The 16,713-nt window shown below is 47.2% G+C and overlaps 1 protein-coding gene and 1 long non-coding RNA gene across 2 annotated transcripts in view; one reads left to right on the top strand and one right to left on the bottom strand.

Annotated features, from left to right (window-relative positions):
* LOC137780728 (unconventional myosin-VI-like) overlaps nucleotides 1-16,631 on the bottom strand; it is a gene marked incomplete at its 5' end in the record, with an annotated part of 39,380 nt that extends 22,749 nt beyond the window's left edge. Inside the window, 7 exons of the mRNA XM_068568915.1 lie at nucleotides 246-416; nucleotides 1,126-1,221; nucleotides 2,112-2,239; nucleotides 6,702-6,774; nucleotides 8,261-8,352; nucleotides 9,085-9,242; nucleotides 16,487-16,631. Coding sequence (XP_068425016.1) covers nucleotides 246-416; nucleotides 1,126-1,221; nucleotides 2,112-2,239; nucleotides 6,702-6,774; nucleotides 8,261-8,352; nucleotides 9,085-9,242; nucleotides 16,487-16,631 — 863 coding nt within the window. The remainder of the gene's footprint in view (nucleotides 1-245; nucleotides 417-1,125; nucleotides 1,222-2,111; nucleotides 2,240-6,701; nucleotides 6,775-8,260; nucleotides 8,353-9,084; nucleotides 9,243-16,486) is intronic.
* On the top strand, nucleotides 13,030-15,916 carry LOC137780726 (uncharacterized). Its single transcript, XR_011077163.1, has 3 exons — nucleotides 13,030-13,108; nucleotides 14,668-15,479; nucleotides 15,616-15,916. It is a non-coding gene; the product is annotated as an uncharacterized lncRNA (long non-coding RNA).
* Nucleotides 16,632-16,713: the final 82 nt, after the last annotated feature.

Raw genomic sequence — 16,713 nt, 5'->3', positions numbered from 1 at the left:
TGGAGTCTGGTGTGTGTGTGTGTAGAGCACAGAGATAGATTATTTTAATCTAAAATACTTCCACAGCAGGACTTCACTTTGCTCCATCTGCTGCTGTGAAACTCTGAAGAAGCTCTCAAACACACTCCTGGAGACCTGGACTAGGTATTTAATGTGTACTTCTTTGTGAAGGAGAACCTGAGGGATGTTTCTGGTCCGTCGTGTTGTTTTTGAACACATTATCTTCATTTCAGCCCACAGCTCACCCTGAACTTGTTGCCGACGCTGATGAAGCCGAGCTTTCCCGCCTTCTGCTTGGCGTCTTTGCTGTTGTTGGAGTTCTCGAAGAGTTCGCGGACGAAGCGATCCTTCGACTCGCTGACCAGACACTCCAGAGACATGTGGAGGGCGTCGTTGTTCTTCTCCACGAACTTGGTCTAAAGAAATAAAACAACAAAACGAAAGACTCAGGAACAAGATGTCAGACGGCGGAGACGTGGAACCCGGGTTCATACACGCTTTACCAATGGATTAACGGGACCCTTAACCCCATTTCCAGGACCCTTAACCCCATTTCCAGGACCCTTAACCCCATTTCCAGGACCCTGAACCCCATTTCCAGGACCCTGAACCCCATTTCCAGGACCCTGAACCCCATTTCCAGGACCCTGAACCCCATTTCCAGGACCTTGAACCACATTTCCAGGACCTTGAACCACATTTCCAGGACCTTGAACCACATTTCCAGGACCTTGAACCACATTTCCAGGACCTTGAACCACATTTCCAGGACCTTAAACCACATTTCCAGGACCTTAAACCACATGTTCATGACTTTAAACTAAATGTTCATGATCAAACATTGTGTGAAATGTGTGTGTAGACAGTAAAAAGTGATAAAATGCAGTATTTAAACTAACAATGAGGATTCAAAGCATACAGTAAACCTTAAATGACTCAAATGAATGAGAGACAATAGTTTGATTAAAAGAATAAACATTTATATAGATGCCTGTATGTATGCTGCTGATATTTTGAGCCTCTTTCTTTTAAAAGCAGATTCATTATTTAAACTAAATGAACGTCATAAATAATTTCCCCGCTGTGACATTCGTTCCTGGAAAGCCGAGTGTTCCCTGAACGCACCGTCTCGTAGCACACGGCTCCTGCAAAGTGTCTGATGATGAAGCCTTCATCGTCCCTCACGTTCCTGTGGACAGCCAGCTTGGACTTCCTGGGTACCTGAAGGACACACACACACACACACACACACACACACACACACACACACACACACACACACACACACACACGCAAACACACACACACACGCACGCACACACACACACACACAGTGAGACCTCCCGCCGTTCACAGTGACGCGCCGGCTGGAGACGAAGCTTCAGAGAGTCAGTGTTCAGTTTCACTGCATCATAATGGACTGAAGATGTTACCGTGTTTAAAAACTGTGTTTTTAATATTATTATTATATAAAGTATAAAGCAAAAGGGATACATAGAGAACAAACTGTGCAATAGCCTATTTATTACTGTTTTATAACACTTTTAAAAACCGTATCTAATACCTTTCATGTACATTCTACCACCTCTTGCACATGAACTGCTGTATGTACATTTACCACATACGTGATACGTGTTGTGTCTTCATACGAGTGCTGCACTGAAACACTCACAGAAATGGGCAAAAAGTCTCTTTACAGGTAAATGTGACAATTCAAGCCTATGGTTTCAAACCAACAGGAAGGACTTTCTTTTGGTTTGAAACCAACAGGAAGGACTTTCTTTTGGTTTGAAACCAGCAGGAAGGACTTCCTGTTGGTTTTAGAGCAGCAGGAAGGACTTCCTGTTGGTTTTAGAGCAGCAGGAAGGACTTCCTGTTGGTTTTAGAGCAGCAGGAAGGACTTCCTGTTGGTTTGAAACCAGCAGGAAGGACTTCCTGTTGGTTTTAGAGCAGCAGGAAGGACTTCCTGTTGGTTTTAGAGCAGCAGGAAGGACTTCCTGTTGGTTTGAAACCAGCAGGAAGGACTTCCTGTTGGTTTTAGAGCAGCAGGAAGGACTTCCTGTTGGTTTTAGAGCAACAGGAAGGACTTCCTGTCTCTAGAGGCGACTCACGGTGAGGCGGAAGTGGTTCTTGTGCTTGTTGTGGACGGTGTCGGTGAAGTGCTGGTCGCTGGGCTGAGGTAGTCTGTTCTCTTCGTCCAGGATGTCCAGGACGCCGACCATCTTGGCCTCCACCAGGTCTTTGAGAAAGAGAACATGACGGTCAGGAGTTAGCCTTTTAAAAACCGTGTGGAAATCCTCCCGCGGCCATTTTTAAGTCCCAGCATGCCCCATTCAGACAATCTTTTGGCTTAAAATACAAAGATTTTCCATTTTTGAACCGAACGACAGTTTTCTGACTGAAGCTCCTTCCTAACAGGACAAGACTTTGTTTTATTGTGATTGTTGTTGCAGGTTCTGGTTCTTTAGGTCCTAATCTTTCCATAAAGGTCTTATTGACGCTCCAGGAGGCTTTTTGGGGAATCTAGTTCACATCATGCTGGATGTTCATAGTTACCATCAAAATATCTTTTAAAAGTGATTTTTTTTGCAGATTTACATTTTTCCCCAAGACTTTACTGAACAAATACAAACAATAAACATAAGTTTTGGAATTAATTTGGGGTTCCTGCGACGATCTGGAGACAACGTTGTTCCAGAGTTTAACGGCTTAAATGAAGCCGCTTCGGATCAGCTGCGGCCAATTAAATCAAAGATGTTAGCGCGATGCTAATGGTTGGAAATGTAATTAAAGAGGTGCGGTGCTGTTAACAGTGTGACCTGGTCGAACGCAGAAGGTGACGGGGAAGCTAATTGTTGATATTTTAATTTGATATTTGTTAGCATGGTGTAATATCTGAACGAGTGGAGGGCCGAAGAGCTTCACTACATCCTGCTGGGCTCAGAGAAGTAAGTTCATGTCCAACATTTTGGGTGTAAAAAGCTTCATGACCCGGTTAATAATCTTTAAAGAAACAAAGTGGTAAAAAGAGGCAAAATGTGGAGGGAGTTCATTTCTGCAAATCGATAGAAAACTTTAGTTTAAGTGCAGTTGAGATTAAAGACAGAATGACAGGAATTACTGTTCCTGTGAATATCTGATTATTGGCATTCAAACCTAGAATCTAAAGAACCAATTATTGGATTTTCTGTGGAAAATGGCCAATGAGCACTATTGTACAGTAATGGACCCAACAGGCTGGGATCAATGAATAGTGTAATGAAGTTACTTCATTTACTGGCTCCCACAGCGGCCGTAACAACACAATACAACACAACGCAGCAGCAGATGCAAAGACTGAGGCAGAACACACGCTTCAAGATTCAAGTACAAAGAAAAGTTAAGTTCCAACTTTAGACCTTCAAGTTCCAACTTTAGACCTTCAAGTTCCAACTTTAGACCTTCAAGTTCCAACTTTAGACCTTCAAGTTCCAACTTTAGACCTTCAAGTTCCAACTTTAGACCTTCAAGTTCCAACGTAAGACCTTCAAGTTCCAACGTAAGACCTTCAAGTTCAAACGTAAGATCTTTAAGTTCCAACGTAAGACCTTTAAGTTCCAACGTAAGACCTTTAAGTTCCAACGTAAGACCTTCAAGTTCCAACGTAAGACCTTCAAGTTCCAACGTAAGACCTTCAAGTTCCAACGTAAGACCTTTAAGTTCCAACGTAAGACCTTTAAGTTCTAACTTTAGACCTTTAAGTTCCAACGTAAGACCTTTAAGTTCTAACTTTAGACCTTTAAGTTCCAACGTAAGACCTTTAAGTTCTAACTTTAGACCTTTAAGTTCCAACGTAAGACCTTTAAGTTCCAACGTAAGACCTTTAAGTTCTAACTTTAGACCTTTAAGTTCCAACGTAAGACCTTTAAGTTCTAACTTTAGACCTTTAAGTTCCAACGTAAGATCTTTAAGTTCCAACGTAAGACCTTCAAGTTCTAACTTTAGACCTGTAAGTTCCAACGTAAGACCTTTAAGTTCCAACGTAAGACCTTTAAGTTCTAATTTTAGACCTTTAAGTTCTAACTTTAGACCTTTAAGTTCCAACGTAAGACCTTTAAGTTCCAACGTAAGACCTTTAAGTTCCAACGTAAGACCTTTAAGTTCCAACGTAAGACCTTTAAGTTCTAATTTTAGACCTTTAAGTTCCAACGTAAGACCTTTAAGTTCCAACGTAAGACCTTTAAGTTCCAACGTAAGACCTTTAAGTTCCAACGTAAGACCTTTAAGTTCTAACTTTAGACCTTTAAGTTCCAACGTAAGATCTTTAAGTTCCAACGTAAGACCTTTAAGTTCTAATTTTAGACCTTTAAGTTCCAACGTAAGACCTTTCAGCTGAGTCAACACGGGGGATTTCTGAAGTCACATCCAACAGATCCTTTAAGTCCCACGTCAAAACAGGAAACGAGTCAGATGCCAAGTCAAGACCACTACGTAAGCGGTGCAGAAGCTGAGTCAAAACAAAGTTGAGTCTTGGCTGTGAAGTCCAGATTGAAGTCCCAAATCAAGACATCAACACCAAGACGGGACGGCAGGAAGTTAAGTTCCAAGGTCAGACCTTCACGTGCCACCGAGTCACCTGACGAGTCTCAGCTCGACTCAGTTACACAATGTGGAGACGAGCCCAGTGACTTCAGGAGGAAACATCCCGAACTGACTCATTTACGACAGCTTGAATTGAAATATTAAATAAAAGACAACGACATAACTTAAAACGCGTCTCTGCGGTCACGATGCAATGCGTTTCATGGGATTCACTCTAATGTCGTGTGTGATCAACCAGCGGCTGGCAGCTCACACAGCGTGACTCCGAGAGGCTCGTCAGCGACAGCATCGCGAGCTCTGGTGACGGCGAGAAGGTCAGCGGCACGGTGAACCTGACGGAGCGCCTGGGGGGGTTGTCGGTGTGAAACTGAAGCCCGCTGCAGCAGCGCTTCACTGACGAGGAGCAAGTTGTGGAAGATGATTCAGCGGCTCTCTCTGACTCATGTTTCCTGACTTGAATTGACTCCTACTCACAACAAACTCACCGCATCCAAGAAAAGCGAGGCAACAGGAGCCCGTGACCAGCAGCCAGGCTTCCTACTCAAAACCCCGCAGAGACGGACCTTCATCCCTTCATCCCTCCATCACAAGGAAAGCAACATGAACATGGACGGAAACGAAGCGGCCAAACAGAACCAAACCGGTGACAAAATAAACGGCCGTTTGGACTCAACGCTCCCATTAGTTTGTTTTATTTTTTACTTTGGTCCCCATGCATCTCCCGTCTGTACGAATGAAATGTTCTGCTGCATCGAGTGAGAGCTTCATGTTCTCTCCGGTGTGGACAGAGTGGCTGCTGCTCACACAACAGGATCCCAAAACAAACAAATGCATTTGGGTAATCTTCAGTTTGAGTCAACACAGAGAGCTCATTGTAAGCAGTCTGTGTTTCCCCCCGACTGCTGCCTCCGCTGTCGTTAAGCATCTAATATTGATGCTATTTCACAGAGCTGGACATCAGCAAAAAGCATAATTAACCTCCCTCCCCTCTCAATCCCCCTCGCAGCCGTCTGCCTCTCTGTTTGCGGAGACGCTGCTCAGCCAGACGGTCGGCGTGCTCTGGGGTTTCCATCGCGGCGCCTCGCTGTTCGCTCCGTCCGTGAAAAACGGCGCCGAGGCTCCGGGGGTCAAACTGTGGAGCGGCGGCTCTCGGCAGCACATCAAGGCCAGTAATGAGCGAGCGCTCTGCCGATCTGGGCTCGCAAACACGACTTCCCCTCCTCCAGAAGATTGGAAGCACACGACCCCGGAGAGAGAAGATTAAAAGGCATGAATACTACAAAAGCAACAACACCGGCGGCAGCAACGCGCCCAGAGCCTCAGGCGGGGACTCAACAAAGATGTATTTGGGAGAACGGTCGAGATCCGGCGATACCGGCAGCTACGTTTGCTCTGTGGTCACAGAGGCAACGCCTCAGACTCAACTTGCTATGTCGAGTCCCTCGCAAAGTCCCAAGTAAACACCGACAAGTCCTAAGTCAAGACAGGAAAGACCTACATCATAGTCCTCATTCAAGTCCCACGCTAAGACCAATAGTCTTAATTCCAAACCCAAGCTAAGACCTACAAGTCACACGTTAAGACAGGAAAGACCTACGTCAAGCTCTCCGCTGAACTGTTCACCTTCAGTTCAAAGCCATGACAGTCACGTCCCAATTAAAAGACAGAAAAGGAAAGTTCCAAGTTAAGCACAAAGAACTTCAAGTCTTGGATCCAGACAGGAAGTCCCGAGTCCTTTCCTTCTGGTTCGGGTTGATAATGCGTGACGCACCGCAGGGGGCGAGCATCCCACGCCAACGGCGAGAAAGTTACTGGAGTGTCGAAGCCTTTTGCTTGACTGCAGAAAGCGGATTAATTCATGAACGTCGTCCACACATTAAAGGCCCAGCTGGATGTTTGATGTCTCCAGGTGTCGGCTGAACCATCTGAAAGCTCGGCTTGAATGTTTAGTTCCTGATGAGGAACGCAGAGCTCCTCGTGTCCTTCATGCCGGCCTCACACGTGGGCAAAACTGTCAAGTTATTCAAAGAATAAAATAAACCTCAGCAGAGAAACACTCGTCAACAAATATGGAGGTGGAGCCAGCGGCGCCGCTCTGAATGCGACGAGCGTCCTCTTACCGATGCAGTCCTGATTGTCCACATAGTGAACCTCGTTGACTCCGAGTCCCTCCCGCTGGTACAGCTCTTGCTCCTGGAATGCAAACGAGATATTTATAATGAGAACCCAGAACCATATTCACAGCGTGTTCGGTCTAATGAGGAGGGGGCCGACGCCCGGGGGGCGTTCCAGCTCTCTAGCAAAAGACCACTTAGATGCCACTTAGCCCGGGCTCTCCGGCACCGGCCCGCCTGCACGCAAACACCAGCGCCTTCAGGTGGCTTTCAGACGGCCATCAGGTCGCCTTCGGTTCGCCTTAAGGAGGCCTTCAGGTCGCCTTAGGGAGGCCTTCAGGTCGCCTTAGGGAGGCCTTCAGGTCACCTTAGGGAGGCCTTCAGGTCGCCTTAGGGAGGCCTTCAGGTCGCCTTAGGGAGGCCTTCAGGTCACCTTAGGGAGGCCTTCAGGTCGCCTTAGGGAGGCCTTCAGGTCGCCTTAGGGAGGCCTTCAGGTCGCCTTAGGGAGGCCTTCAGGTCACCTTAGGGAGGCCTTCAGGTCACCTTAGGGAGGCCTTCAGGTCGCCTTAAGGAGGCCTTCAGGTCGCCTTAAGGAGGCCTTCAGGTCACCTTAAGGAGGCCTTCAGGTCACCTTTGGGTTGCCTTCAGGTTGCCTTAAGGTGGCCTTCAGGTCGCCTTAGGGAGGCCTTCAGGTCACCTTTGGGTTGCCTTCAGGTCGCCTTAAGGAGGCCTTCAGGTCACCTTAAGGAGGCCTTCAGGTCACCTTAAGGAGGCCTTCAGGTCACCTTTGGGTTGCCTTCAGGTCATCTTAAGGAGGCCTTTGTTGCCTTCAGGTCGCCGAACGACTAATTTTAAGTAAACGTGTGATTTTAAAAAGGTCAAATGAGGGCGTAATTGTCCTGATAACGAGACTTTAAAAATGAAAGTTAAACAATCAAAAGAACGTGTTTTAACCACGCTTCACTTTCTAGGACGTTCAACCGGATGGAGAACCTCGGTGTCGGCGGCCGAGCAGCATTTCTCCCACAATTTATTTCCTCTCAAACACTCGAAACATCGATAATGAAATGACGGCTGCGAGCTTTCCGAGGCCGACGGCGACTGTTTGTTTTTTTAGCACTCGAGTGTTTTCTAGTCCGTGATGTAAAAACATAAATTATGCGTCTTGCATCATTATTTTCATAAATAGCGCCGTGGATCGCTGCAGACTCGGACGCCCCCCCCCCCCCCCCCTCAAGACTGAAATACGCGAATTAATTTTTTTACGTAAAAGCACCTTTCAGAGGAATCCGGGCGTAATCATCGTCATTAAAACAGCAATCATAACTCATACCTTCACAAAAATCTTGTTATGGAATACAAGTCTGCTTCAAAAGTGATCAAAGTTCATGTTTTCAGGCGTCTGGCTGAGCTTTGGAAAGTCAATACTTTTATTCATCAATGAGACACCTACAATTTGAAAAAGAGACACCTTTCCAGGAGCAGCATTGACCCTGGAGGCGCTCGCTGCGTCTCTAAGTGCAGGCTGGTGGAGCGCAGCAGCTGCTCCTCCAGGTTCCTCTCACCTCTTTCAGGATGCGCTCGTTGAAGAACTGCTGCAGCTTCTCGTTGCAGTAGTTGATGCAGAACTGCTCGAAGCTGTTGTGTTCAAAGTACTCTGAGGAGCAGAAACACGGAAAACACGGCGCTCAACCAGAAGAGAACAGGAAGGAGAAAAATACGACTGAAGAAATTGGCAAGAATCAAATATGAAGCCGCTTAGAGACTTTGTCCCAAGATGCTGAGGAGGTTGTTCTCAGTTTGTTTGTTTGTCAGCAGGATGACGGAGGAAACAAACAAACAACTGGCCCAGTTTCCATGACACCTGGTGGAAAGGTGTGTCATGACCCGGAGAAGAACCCGAGATCCCGAAAAGACCGTTAATCTCAGACTTATGTTCACCTAAAGCAGCGGTTCTTAAACTGTGAGGCGCGACCCTCTAGTGGGGCGCGGAGGTACTACACACATATTTTGAATATATATATATATATATATTTCTATACTTTATTAATCCCACAGTGTGTAAAGTATTCTCTGCATTCGACCATCCTTAGTGATGAAGGAGCAGTGTCGCTGTTGAGCTACATGACAACTTTACATAGCAAGAAGTACAAAGTACAGAGATAAACGTTTGAGCTCCAGTGATGTGAATGTTGATCAAAGGAGCATCTGAAACATTAAATCACGAGCTGAAGCTTCGTCTGGAACAACTCAGACAAGCAACACGCAGGTTTTATCATTCAAGCCCATCCAATAAAAAACGTTACTCCTCGGGCTCGGTGAAGAGCTGTTGACAAGGTCACAAACAAGGTCACAAACAAGGTCACAAGAGGTTTTGACGGCGACAAACCGAAGCCGGCGATGTCCAGGACGCCGATGAAGTTGGCGGACTCATCGAACGGGAAGCACTGGTTGGCTCGCGTCACCACGTGGTCGAACAGGCGGCTGTACACGGCCTTCGCCAGGGCGTCCCGGGCGTTGTTGGCCTGCTCCACTTTGAGCGGCACTCTGAAGAAACACAGGAGGGAGGGGGGAGGTCACATGATGCCACACAGAGGTCGCACGATGCCACACAGAGGTCGCACAATGCCACACAGAGGTCACACGATGCCACACAGAGGTCACACGATGCCACACAGAGGTCACACGATGCCATACAGAGGTCACACGATGCCACACAGAGGTCACACGATGCCACACAGAGGTCACACGATGCCACACAGAGGTTGTAAAGTGTGTGTCTCTGCAGCCACGAGGGCTGTTTAATAATGTTGTTCTCATGAAAGGAACACATGTGAGATGTTGTTCAGATGTGTAAATATCAGTCTACATGTTTCTGGTTCAGAGGAAATGAAGACGACACACAGACAGACATGAAAAGGCTTCAGGTAGAGCTGCAACACGTTGGCTCACCGCCTGCAGTAATCAATGTAAACATGAGTCTGGTTCAGTTGAAACCAACGAGAATCGTCTGACTTCCCGAGCAGATAATTGTGTTGTTGACAGATGCATGAAGCTCCCTCACCTGTGTGTGTGTGTGTGTGTGTGTGTGTGTGTGTGTGTGTGTGTGTGTGTGTGTGTGTGTGTGTGTCAGACAGAAGGACCCGATGGCGGAGGCAGATAAAATGCATTAATCTGCTGCGAGGCTCAACTTTGTGCTCAGGACCTTTTACCTCAGACTGCAGAGCACTCAAGGACAGCAGGACTCTCATCACCTCCTCCACACACACACACACACACACACACACACACACACCTTCAGTTGCACATCAGCTTTACTGTTGTTGCACATAATTAGATTGCCTTTTGGTAGAATATGCCGAGCAGAAAATAATACAGAAATAAAAGGAAAACAAAAAGAAACGTTTTAATTAGCACCCTCTCTAAATCCAAATCTCCACCCACGCACACACACACACACGCACACACCCACACACACACACACTTGAATAGGCAGCTTTCGGGGATGCAGCCAGCTGGCTGCGGTCCAACCCGCCGCCGCTCTTCATTCACCTTCTGCTCTCGTTTCATCCGCGTTCCCCAAAAGCTGTAATCTGTGAAATGTTTTCATATAAATAAGATAAAACCTGCTGGGACTCAACCCCAGGAAGCTCACACACCTGCAGCTCTGTGTGTGTGTGTGTGTGTGTGTGTGTGTGTGTGTGTGTGTGTGTGTGTGTGTGTGTGTGTCTAAATCTACCTTACAAATTCACATGTGCCTTTTTATTTATGTCTTAAAGTTTTAATTATATTATAAAAAACTTTTCTTTTTTTTTTTAACTTTGACTACATAGGAATTGGATTTGTCTAGAAATGTGCTAACGTTAACTTAGCTAGTAATGCTGTGAGCCCGCTAACGTTACTACAGCTACTTGAGCTCACACTAGCTAACGTTAACTTAGCTAGTAATGCTGTGAGCCCGCTAACGTTACTACAGCTACTTGAGCTCACACTAGCTAACGTTAACTTAGCTAGTAATGCTGTGAGCCCGCTAACGTTACTACAGCTACTTGAGCTCACACTAGCTAACGTTAACTTAGCTAGTAATGCTGTGAGCCCGCTAACGTTACTACAGCTACTTGAGCTCACACTAGCTAATGTTAACTTAGCTAAGATTAACTTAGCTAGTAATGTTGTGAGCCCGCTAACATTACTACAGCTAGTCTACATAGACTGGTATACATGTGGGATAGTGTACTCATCCACACTATCCCACATGTAGACCAGTCTATATGTGGGGTAGGACTCAAGCCCTGTCACAGGGCTCAAGCTCCTCCACATGTAGACCAGTCTACATAGACCGGTCTACATGTGGGAGCGTGTAGACCAGTCTACATATGGGGTAGGACTCAAGCCTTGTCACAGGGCTCAAGCTCCCCCACATGTAGACCAGTCTACATAGACCGGTCTACATGTGGGAGCGTGTAGACCAGTCTACATATGGGGTAGAACTCAAGCCCTGTCACAGGGCTCAAGCGCTCCCACATGTGGACTAGTCTACATAGACAGGTCTACATGTGGGAGTGTAGACCAGTCTACATATGTGGGGTAGGACTCAAGCCCTGTCACAGGGCTCAAGCTCCCCCACATGTAGACTAGTCTACATGTGGGAGAGTGTAGACCAGTCTACATGTGGGGTAGGACTCAAGCCCTTTCACAGGGCTTGAGTCCTACCCCACATGTAGACTGGTCTTCATAGACCGGTCTAGGTGTGGGAGGTTGCAAACCAGTCTACGTGTGGGGCAGGAGTAAGGCCTGGTCTTGCCAGCTATGCAGTGCAGAGGCTGCAGAAGGCTTTGCTCACGGTCGAGAAGACCCGGCGAGGGCAGCTGCGCTTCTTCTTCTTGTGCTGCAACGCGAGGTGAGTTTTAACGGCATTGGCGATGAACCTCTCCAGCGGCAGTGACCCCGCTTTCATGTGAGTCAGAACCAACACCGCACTGCCCCACTTCTTGTACAGATCCTTGTAGATAACCTTCTCGAGGTCGGCGATGTTTTGGGGGGAAGGATCGAAGTAGATGTCGTCGACCGCGGCCGTCGTCCTCGCCACCAGACGCTCGATGAGGATCACGGGGTCCGTCAAATAATAGCTCACATTGCTCCTCAAATAGGTCAGCGACACCAGCCTCTCCACAACGAGCCAGATGGCCTTTTTTCTCGATTCGTCCACCAAAAGTTCGGAAGCACTCGGCGAGGTGAACCCCTCCCGATCGCTGGTCGGCAAAAATGTGACCTTCATCGAGCTGACAGGACTTGCAGAACAAAAGCTTTCTTTACAGACGTTTAATGGGCTCTCTTCAGATACGTCCAATGGGCTCTCTTCAGATACGTCCAATGGGCTCTCTTCAGAGACGTCCAATGGGTTCTCTTCAGAGACGTCCAATGGGTTCTCTTCAGAGACGTCCAATGGGTTCTCTTCAGAGACGTCCATTAGGTTCTGTTCAGAGAAATCCGATGAGTTACTACCAGAGAAGTCCATTGGGATCCCATTACAGATGTCCTCTGTTTCTTCCGCAAGCACCGACTGAGGGATTGGTTCGCTTGGCTCTAAATCTTCTCTCTTCTTAGATGGCGTGAACACTTTCTTTTTGATCGCCTTTATCATCTTGGATGCGAGTTTCAGCATCTTTTCCAGCCTTTTGGGGGTGGGGACATGCTCCTTCGCGGTGTCTGACATGGAGCACTGGACGCTGACCAGGACCTCTTCGGAGATCATGTCCCTCAAAACCTCTGCGCTGCGGCTCTGGCCTCGGGCCGTGACGGAAAGAGCAGCTTTAAAACTCTCCGTGACGGCGTTTCCCAGACTGGACTGGACCAGCTCTTGCGTCACGTCGGCGTTCATTGTTCTAATATAATTCTGGAGGACTCGGGATAAATTCTGTATGATTTGTGAAATGAGATCCAACATCAGCGCTTTGACGGTCTGATCCAGCGATCCTGTTATGAGGAGTAGCAACTGATCAGGGGTCAAGGTCTCGAAAAAGGACTTGATCAGAGAGCAAATGCTTGACTGGATTTCTGGGATCTTCTGGGTTGTCATGGTAAAGTATGAATATTATAATTATTAAAATAAGAATATTGTGGTGGATTATCTTCGTTTTTCTTCTGCTCGGCAGTTTGCAAAAACTCTCAAGGAAAGATTCTCTCTGGTGAGCTTCTCTGCACCGTATATAAGCTTTCTCATTGCTGCGGGCACAGCTCTCATCAAAGCCACTGTCGTTACGTCACCAATGCCAACGCAAACAAAGAGCTGCGCGCGCAGCTGCGCCGCAGTTGCCAAGCAACAGCAGCAGCGTCTCGACCAGCTGATTGTAGAACAGCTGATTCTCGTGCGAGCGCGTGAAAGAAACAACGGGAGACACCGGAAGTAAAAAGTACGTAAATTAACTACTTATTATGTTATGTATAACTTATATAAAGAGTGTGTGTGATGCCCGTTGTATTAATGTCACGTTATATGTTTACAATAATCATATTATGTTTGTTTTCTTCACCTCAAGAAAGATTTTAGAGCCGTTTTAACGTCTTCATTTATATAATAAAATACAAATGACTCAATAGAATTCGTATATAAAAACAGCACAATAATTAAAGTTACAATATAAAAATGAAGAAAACAAACTCCTTTGTAGGTGGATATATTTGTTCAGTTCAGTCTCAACTCATTAATTACTCTCACACGGTAACAAAGCTTCACGTCTCTTACTCACACTGGTTTATTTACTTTAAGTACTTTACATTCTTAAATTGGAATTGTACATAATATAAACTTTATGCTATTAAGTTCACTTGTCACTAACCAACTGAGTGTAAGATAATATTTGTGATTTTTGATGAATAAAATGCTTCAAGATGTTCTGCTTCTCCCTTAAATGTGTTTTGTAATGCTGTGAGCCCGCTAACGCTACTGCAGCTACTTGAGCTCACACTAGCTAACGCTACTGCAGCTACTTGAGCTCACACTAGCTAACGCTACTGCAGCTACTTGAGCTCACACTAGCTAACGCTACTGCAGCTACTTGAGCTCACACTAGCTAACGTTACTGCAGCTACTTGAGCTCACACTAGCTAACGTTACTTCAGCTACTTGAGCTCACACTAGCTAACGCTACTGCAGCTACTTGAGCTCACACTAGCTAACGCTACTGCAGCTACTTGAGCTCACACTAGCTAACGTTACTTCAGCTACGCTACTGCAGCTACTTGAGCTCACACTAGCTAACGCTACTGCAGCTACTTGAGCTCACACTAGCTAACGTTAACTTAGCTAGTTATGCTATGAGAGTAACTTTGGGAAATGATTCATCAACAAATGTATGTGTAGTAAAAAAGTAAGTAATTTGTAGCTGAACATTCATGTTCTCTATTGTCTTCAAGTGAACCTCAAGCACCCGGCTTAATGTCCATGTTTACAGACTAAACTTCCATGTAATTCATTTATTAAAAAGCCCGTTTAGACTGTTCATTTAGTGTTTTCATGTCTGTGGCAGTGAGTTACTATGGTTTTTGTGGTCCTTTCTTATAAAACATAACAAATAGCGCCTGCGGGGAACATAACAGGTTGAGCTGTCGACTCAAATAACTAAGTTGTGTTTAAACCTTAAACTTCCTGTCAAACGACATCTGCCATCGATCCTCTTTGAGCCCAGAGCTGGGAAAAAATAGCATTTGCATGTTTTTTGCTTGCAGGCATTCAGTTTTCATAGGTTCCACAGATACATTGTCCTGGTTTCTGGTTAATGACAACATGTCAGATATAGAAGCACAAAGTCGGCGTCGGACAGAGACACGAGCGGCGTTCAGCCTGAACCCCGGCCGCTCAAAAGCCTGCCATTGTTTTCGCTGGCAGCTCGGCCGTCTGAATGCCAAGCCGCTCGCCTCCGCTCCAGAAACCCGCCCACGCTAACGTCGTCTTCTCCTCGTTCATCCACAGAGAAGAGGAATTAAAAAGCTGCTCTAAGGTCTCTCCCAGCCCGCTGCTCACAAACTCACTCCGTCAGCTTCAGAAACATTCTGACCAATGGATTCCCAGGACTTTAAACCACATGTCCATGACTTTAAACCACATGTCCATGACTTTAAACCACATGTCCATGACTTTAAACCACATGTCCATGACTTTAAACCACATGTCCATGACTTTAAACCACATGTCCATGACTTTAAACCAACTGTTCATGACTTTAAACCAAACGTTCATGACTTTAAACCAAACGTTCATGACTTTAAACCAAACCCATGAGCGTGTGAACCCTATCGGTAGAAAACCAACAACCTGCTGCGGCTTCTTATCTGTAAAGAAGAAGCCAAAACAGACGGCGGTCACCTCCGGGTGTTTCAGTGACTGACGGAGGATTTTGTGCAGTAAAACTGTTGCATCTCCTGAAATCCTCCACGCTGCGTTTTCAAACCAACACCCAGCAGGTCGGATGTGGATCAGCCGAAGGGCTTCTCTCTGGAGCCGAGAGGTCGCCGTTCTCCCAGAGACGCTGTCGCTCGGTGGCAGATGGTGGAAAAGCTGATGGGAACGATCGCTTCCAACTTGTTTACGCTCTCCATTTACGCCAAAAAAGAAAGAAAAAAACCCTTTTGACTGAGAAAGCAAAAGATCCTGGAGCACAAGGAGGCGGCAGACTTTCTGCTGACGGCAGATGGTTGAAGGGATGGAGCAAAGAAAGAAAGAAGAAGGGATGTCTTCCAGCATGTTGGCCCCTCCAGGGAGGAGGAGGTTTGGTCCAACAGCGGGTGAGTGTGGAGGAGAACACTCAACACTTTATTCAAGTAAAAGTATGCGTGAGCCAAATCCAGTGAAAGTATTGATTGATCAGTAAAATGTTCTGAAGATCGTTCCTGTGTTTCCGTCCTCACCTGAACTCCTCAGACGGGGGAGCTGAACTCTGCCGCGGGTCGTTGGATCGGCCTCTTTGAGAGCGAGCGTTGTTTCCTCGCCGCTGCCCGGCGGCACGTGGCCGGTCTCCGTCCTCTTCATCTTCATCACCCGAAGGATTGACTCATTAGCCGCTGAACCTTTCAGAAAAGAGCGGCGCCCGTCTGATGGAGCGGGTTCGCCGTCCGGCAGAGCTTCCTCTCCGCGCCCGGAGCGCTCACTCCCTCGCCGCCGAGCCGCTAGGAAGGAAATAATGCTCTCGGGCCCCCGACTCCTCCACCGCGGCTCCTGTTAGCAGGGCTCCTGTTAGCACGGCTCCTGTTAGCAGGGCTCCTGTTAGCAGGGCTCCTGTTAGCACGGCTCCTGTTAGCACGGATCCTGTTAGCACGGCTCCTGTTAGCAGGGCTCCTGTTAGCAGGGCTCCTGTTAGCACGGATCCTGTTAGCACGGATCCTGTTAGCACGGATCCTGTTAGCAGGGCTCCTGTTAGCAGGGCTCCTGTTAGCACGGATCCTGTTAGCAGGGCTCCTGTTAGCAGGGCTCCTGTTAGCAGGGCTCCTGTTAGCAGGGCTCCTGTTAGCACGGATCCTGTTAGCACGGCTGCTTCCTGCCTCACAGCTGATCCACTGAAGCTGCCACTTCATCCAGTTACACACGATACCAAGTCAGGTAGGGAGAGTATAAGCGAAGGGTGTGTGTGTGTGTGTGTGTGTGTGTGTGTGTGTATATACGCATAAAAATGCCTGTTTCTTGTAAAGAAGTCATTGCAGATGTTATGAGCGAGATCTTTGTAAAGTGAACAACAGTGAATGTTTGAGCCTGTGTGTGTGTGTGTGTGTGTGTGTGTGTGTGTGTGTTCTCCTACTTGATGACCGTTCCCTTGGCGCCCCCTGCAGTGGTCAGCATGACCCTGGAGGTGAGGCTGACCCTCAGGTCCTCCTCCTCCAGGCCCAGCAGCTCAGCGCAGTGCTCCAGCGCCTGACTGGACTGGTTCCTGATGGTGCAGCCGCCTGCGAGACACAGAGGAGGGCAGCGTCACTCGCCCTGCTGCTGCTGGTTCTGTTAGCAGCTGCTGCTAACAGACACGCCAGC

This window comes from Clinocottus analis, unplaced genomic scaffold, assembly GCF_023055335.1.
Source record: "Clinocottus analis isolate CAN_PGR_092001 unplaced genomic scaffold, fCliAna1.0.p SCAF_89, whole genome shotgun sequence".
Lineage (NCBI taxonomy): Eukaryota > Metazoa > Chordata > Actinopteri > Perciformes > Cottidae > Clinocottus > Clinocottus analis.
Note: the sequence above shows the minus strand (reverse complement) of the source record. Positions and strands in the feature narration are given on the sequence as shown.